The sequence below is a fragment of the Daktulosphaira vitifoliae genome, unplaced genomic scaffold (assembly GCF_025091365.1).
Source record: "Daktulosphaira vitifoliae isolate Bord-2020 unplaced genomic scaffold, ASM2509136v1 Scaffold_1, whole genome shotgun sequence".
Taxonomy (NCBI): Eukaryota; Metazoa; Arthropoda; class Insecta; order Hemiptera; family Phylloxeridae; genus Daktulosphaira; species Daktulosphaira vitifoliae.
The window spans coordinates 68,561,081-68,567,873 of record NW_026099572.1 but is presented as its reverse complement, the minus strand read 5'-3'; the positions used below and the strand labels follow the sequence as shown (position 1 = coordinate 68,567,873).

At 24.3% G+C, this 6,793-nt stretch overlaps 2 protein-coding genes across 2 annotated transcripts in view; both read right to left on the bottom strand.

Annotated features, from left to right (window-relative positions):
* The window catches only part of LOC126893645 (uncharacterized), a 28,225-nt gene extending 24,557 nt beyond the window's left edge, over positions 1 to 3,668 (bottom strand). Inside the window, exons 1-2 of the mRNA XM_050664045.1 lie at positions 2,790 to 3,668; positions 2,600 to 2,696 (exon numbers count right to left, since the gene is read on the bottom strand). Of these exons, the coding sequence (XP_050520002.1) occupies positions 2,600 to 2,696; positions 2,790 to 2,889 (197 nt within the window). The 5' untranslated portion in view covers positions 2,890 to 3,668. The remainder of the gene's footprint in view (positions 1 to 2,599; positions 2,697 to 2,789) is intronic.
* The window catches only part of LOC126893652 (retinoblastoma-binding protein 5 homolog), a 71,721-nt gene that overhangs the window by 54,617 nt on the left and 10,311 nt on the right, over positions 1 to 6,793 (bottom strand). The gene's annotated exons all lie outside the window — the stretch shown is intronic.

The window sequence follows — 6,793 nt, the reverse complement described above, 5'->3', positions numbered from 1 at the left end:
AACTTATCAAAAAGTTGTTAAAAATCTACTCAATTGTGGGCGTATAATAAAATTTGATTATAATTGTAAAAATTCATTGTTAAATTCAGATGAAACTAAAAATGATTTTTGTTTAGATTTATGGTTTATACAGCAACATGTTACCAAAAAATTTGGAATGTTTTAGACTGGTAGTAGCACACACAAATAGAGTAAAAAAATTAATATATTACAAAGTAAAATTATTTACTTTTGTAGTTTAATACTTTTATTATATCAAATCTATTTCGACAATAAATACTTTATAAATATTAGAAATGAATGATTTTAATTCTTTGTATGGAAAAAGCTAGTTAAGCTACTTTTTGTTTGATTAAGGGATTTTTTTTAATTTTGGAGCGTAATATCCTCAACTAAATACGAATTACAAATATGTCATTTGACATATTGTTGAAAAAAGTAAGTTAAGTGAGTGTTGGAAAAATAAATCACAGCCACAAAAAAAAAAACGCAAAGTAAAATGATATTAACATGAATAAGAAATTTCTTCTCATGAGACTACAGTGATGGGATTCTTGATATTTATTAAAGTTATTGAATCTAAATGAGATAAAAATCAAATGATTTGAAAATTATTTTCTAACTCAAAAAAAATGCAAATATTAATTGCCACAGTCGAATTCGAACCTTGTAACCCTAAGCGTGAAAGATAAAAGTGTTACAATTTCGGCAACTGTTCGTCGCTTTCGTCAGTTCATAAAATTGGCAATTTATGCTAATTAAAATTTCAAAGTTACTTTTTCGGATTTGAAAACCCAAAAAAATTTAAATAAGTTTAAATTCTTATGTCTTATGAACTTTATTCTACGTTAATTAAATTATATAATATTCACGAAAGTCAGTGTAATCCCTTTGTAAGTTATTTTAAAATAAAATAAAATACATAACACAGAATTTTAACACAAAAATAGCATATTTTTGAATATGGTAGCTATTTTCACCAAGAAGAAAATCTATATTTCAAAATTTTTTTTTCATATTTAAGTATATAATATAAGCTTTAATTTAATATTAAATAAAAGTGTCATTATTTCTGGAACATTTTCAAAAATTACATTAAAAAAGCTTAACTTGTATGCAAAAATTGTTTTTTTAATTCCCCCTGCGGGCTGGTTCATAGTCAGATTTTCAAAAAAAGTATATCAAATGAAAGAAAAATATCTAAGGTTTCAATATATAAAAATAAATAATATAAAATATATAATATAAAAAGTATAATTCAATATAAAATTTCAATATAAATAAGTTAAGTATTAAAATATTTCATGTTGAACTATGATTTTTATATAAAAAATATATTTTTCGTGAAATTCGACGGTCATTTTCCTATAGAAGAAAAACAGTGGGAACAAATTTTTTTTTTTTTGATCTTATAGTATTTATTGTAAGCCTTAATTTGACATATGTTTAAAGGACGCATTATTTCCGGAACATTTTCAAAGGTTAAGTTGAAAAAGTTCTACTTTTATTACCTTATGTTTCAAGTTTTGATCGCTCCCTGTATAAAGGGAAATTGTCCAATTTAAATTAAAAGCATGTTAAATGAAAGAAGTATATATAATGTATAAAAAAAAAAAAATTATGTTGATACATACATTTTTCTAAAATTTATAGCAATTTAAACTTGAAAATATAAAATCGAGAATCAAAAATTTTAACACAAAAATAGCATGTTTTTATCTACGGCAACTATTTGCACATAGAAGATAAGTCGTCGGGACAAACTTTTTTTTCATTTTATAGTACATGACATAAGATTTAATTTTATATATGTTTAAAGGACAAAAAAAATTAACTTGATTTGTTAATTTTTGAAAAAGTTATAGTAGTTTTAAACAAAAAATGTGAAAAAAATGACGAAATTTACAGATTTTAAAAATTGTAATTGTTTTGGAAATTTCCCCTATTTACGGGGAACGAGGGAAATTTTTTCAATTTTTAAGGGTAATGTCTTCAACTAGATACAAATTATCATCTTTTGACATATTTTTCATCAAAATTGGTCCAGTGAGATCTGAGAAAAAGTGGAAACAGACTCAAAAAAAAAAAAAACACATCATGATAAAATTAATACCTTTTCAGTTTCACATCGAAGTTAAAACTCACTCGTGATTCCGCCAATGATTCCTACTCAAGATAAAATCTTAAGCACACAGATAAAATATATAATATATATACGTATTTGAGATATTTAATTGTATAACAAGTACTTAGGGTCATTTTATAGTTACAAAAAAGAAATTTTATCCCCATTTTCTTTTTTGTAACTTTATATATTGAATGATTAATTTCTTATTTTTTTTTTAGTAGCAATTTCACAAATTGAAAAATTTCTGACTAAAATGATAAAATATTTTCATGTGCGACACTCTTTACATTCCAATGGCTCTGTTAGCACTTTGCAGATAGTTAAGTATGACATAATTATCTTTTATTAGAAATATCTTTAAATTTCATAGTTTTCATTTATAATTGTATATTAGGATATACAAAAAAAAACCTCGATGGTCTACATTAATTAAAAAAATAAATTGATAAAGTTTCTCAGTTATATACATACCTAGTGTATAAGTAAAAGTTCACGTCAGGGTTTGGACAAGTGTAAGACAGCTTTAATTTACATTTCCAGTAAAATAGATCTTCTCTAGCTTCTGAAACTAAAAAGAATAAAAAATTAATTATTGTAATTTAATTTTAATGTATTCAAATTACTTGAGCGTAATTTTAATAACAATTTATTAATTACTTACCATTAGCTACGCAATAAAATGTTATTGTAATAAGATTAACTATTATAACATTTCCTTTTTTCATACTTCTCGTCCAAATTATGATTTTATTCGTCAACATCAGAAATGTTTTAATACACTAAAAATGTGTACCAAGTAAAATTTTGGTAGGACTCACGCGTAAGTTCTCCTAATTTTTTCATTAAAATAAAATCAAATATCTAATTTGATAAAATAAATACTAAAGAGTTTGAAATATCGTGTACAATTATCAACCAGATACTGCTAAGAAGTAAACAGTTCGAACAGGCTTGCTGTTCCGGTCGATTTCATAAACTACTACTTTAAATTTCTACAAAAACAAAAGAAGTATGCCTTCTTTCATTTAATAGATTGCAATTTGTTAGATACGCTTTGAACTATGTTTCTTTTTTTTACTATTTTTTCAAGCATACGATTTATAGAAAATAAAATAAGATTTACTTTTTCTCTAGATTTTATAAAAAATAATAATAACAATTATGCCTTCAACTACACATACGTTATATATTATTTACATTTTTATTTGTGGATTATGCATTACAAATATAAACCAGTACGAGCTAAACCCACTCTATGTTTAAAAATGCTTATAAATCATGAGTAGTAATCATAAAATTGGTTCAACAAATGACTAGACAAAAGAATGAATAGGATACATTTATTCTTTATTATTTATGTACCAAATATGACAGTGTTAAGTTTTTTTAGACTAGGCTCTGCAGATATGTGCACGTGTATACAATGTTAGATACATTTTTATGATATCTATCTACCTTTATTATCCTTAATTATTTTAATTTAGATTTCTTGTTCTCCAGAAATATTTTGAGTAAATAATATTATTAAAACATACAAATCAAAATAATAACGAATTATGAGTGTCCACCACTAACGAACAAGCAGCAAAAAAATAATTTTAGCTAAGTTAAATAACAAAGTGTAATATTCTTTTATTAAAATAACCCAGTTAAGCAATAGCTACAACTATTTGTATGCACATGAACAAATGTGAATTATACTTATGAATATCATATATATAATTACATAAAATATATATATATTCAAATATATGAATGTAAATTATATTAGATATAAAAATTTTTCTTTTGTTATCAGAGTAATAAGTGTATACATTTTTTTATTGAAAACGTTGTATCGCTGTCATATATTCCTCACAAGGATGAGCTAATAGACGCAACTATAAAGTAGCTGAACATAGCCTCACCAAAAAGTTAGAAAATTACAAATATTTTATTTTATAATTTACATTGTGCTCTCAGGTTTGACGATATAAATACAAGAAAAGAAAAAAGTTTGATAAAGTTGCTCCGATTAGATTGATATTTAATGAATTTGTACAAGTCATAATTGTGTAGTTGTTGGAACTTAACGGAAAAATAAAAAATAAATTCCTCTATATTTTTAAATACTAAACATTGAAAAAATAACTCATCTTTATTCGGATATACTAAAAATCAAATAATTACGTCGTATGTGCCTCGTAAAAATAAAATTGTGATCTTGGTATATAGTTTACATGATCAAGGAGTTACAATTCTGGAGAACGAAAAAAACCGGAAATAATTACTTATTATAATATCATAAAGAACGGAGTAGATGTAGTAGATGACCTAAAGGGAGAATATTTAGTATCGAGAGTAAGTTGTAGATGGCTACTATTTTTTTCGCACTAATGAATATAGCAGGAATAAATAGTCAAATTATAATTTATAATAATTATTTATCGTGCTAATACTGGCAATGTTATAACTCATCGAAATTATTTACAAATTTTGACTAAAGAATTTACGATTAACCGACTTTTTATATCAACATTAAGTACTCCGCTTCGTCCGCAGCCTGGAATAAAATATAAAAACAATAAAAATATTTAAATATGCTTATTGCCAAAAAAATCGTATAACGATAGTGAGTATTACATAAAAATATTTCATTATATTGCTATAAAATAAATTATATTGTGACAAAAATAAGATGAATCTGAAAACAACACAGATTAAACTTGTATTTCTGTTTTTTAATTTTTATTTCTAAAGTTTTATATTTTATTTGATACTGTATATTATTTATATGATACACATACCTGCAATAAACGTTTAATTCACAAAAAAATTGTTATTATACTCAAAATGCAATGGGTGAGCCTCGCGCTCATACACGTCAAACCGTACAAACTTGTACAAATAAGAACGCTTCTTTTGACGGGTTAATAATGTTATGATGATATTTGTATAACATTATTTTTTAAAATTGCTGCCCGTAATAATAATTATTATTATATAATTTGTATGTAAAAATAATTTTAATCGCAAAATTAAAATTCAATAAAAAGATAAAGTAAATTGTGAAATTCTGTATCGTAGAGTGTTCACTAAGTAATGTAACTGATTTCTATTGTACTTTGTTTTTAACAATGAACCTGTTTCTTATTTACTGAACACTGTACAATTAAATCTATTTTTTAATTTCTAGTATTACACTTTGTTAAGTGTATTTTATAAATATAATTCTCAATACTGAAACTAAAAATTTACCATAAGGGTACATACAAATGGAGACTACCCCATAAAGTATTTTCATATTAGCAAAATTACTACCAAACAAACTTATTAGTAAAAAAATAATAGAAATCAAAACCGAAAAAAGTATTATATTGATATAAAGTAATAATATCAATATCATTAATTATATAAAAATTATAAAATCATTATACCGATAAGCCTATTTGAAATAAAACCGAAAAAAGTATTACATGTTAATATAATATTATATATTAATGTTCATAGTCAACACAATATTATTTTAGCTTCGATGCGAAGCTGAGAAGGTATTAATTTTACTATGATGTGTTTTTTTTTGTATCTGTCACCACTTTTCTCAGCTCTCATGAAACCGATTTCTTTCAATGATACGTCAAAAAATCACAAATGGTATCTAGTCGAAGACATTACTCTCAAAAATTGAAAAAATTTCCTTCGTTCCCCGTAAATGGGGGAAACCTCCAAAAAAATTACAAATTTAAAAATTGCTAATTTTCGAAATTTTTTCAATTTTTTTTACTTAAAACTGCCATAACTTTTTCAAAAATGAATTTATCAATATAATTTTTTTTATATAGATGCTTGATGTCTTTACTTATTATTTTGTATATATTTTTTATAAATCTAACCCTTTACCAACCCACGGGGGAGGATTCTAAATAACAACTTTTTCATAAAAAATTAACTTTTTCCACTTAACTTTTGAAAGTGTTCCGGAAATACTGACACTTTTATATATATCTTAAATTAAAGATAATGTAATATTCTTTAATACAAAAAAAAAAAATTTCGGACTTAATTTTGTCTTCACGGTGAAAATAGCTACCGAATGCTATTATTGTGTGAAAATTCTCAATTTTATTTTTTACATTTTTACCTTTATAATGATATAACTTATTGAAAATTGTATGGATCAACATAATTTTTTTATGAGAAATAATATTTTTTAATAATCCCTTTTTCATTTGACATACTTTATCTGAATCAGGATATTAATAACGAACTAGCAGATCATGTTGCTTTTGGTATAATCCACCAATTTTTGAAAATTAAACACTATCTAAAGATTTGCATTGAAGCGTTTTTTTTTATAGTGATTTTAATCACTGTCAGATATCATAATACTTGATCCAACTATGCCACGTCACCACTGTGCCGCAACCCCCCTGTGCTGGGTTTTTTTTTCTTATTCTATATTTTAGGGTGAAATCAGGTAAATCTAAACAAATGGGTAATGTTTACAAATTTTGGCGTTCAACAAATTGTAATTTTTAATATTTTAGTTGTTAAACAAAAGTAACAACTATAAACGAACAAATATATTATGTACAAGCAATGGTTCCTGTTTGAGCAACTCGTTATTTAAATAATAAAAAAGAGTGGACTGTATTTCTAGATTTTAATTTATTATAATGAAAAATT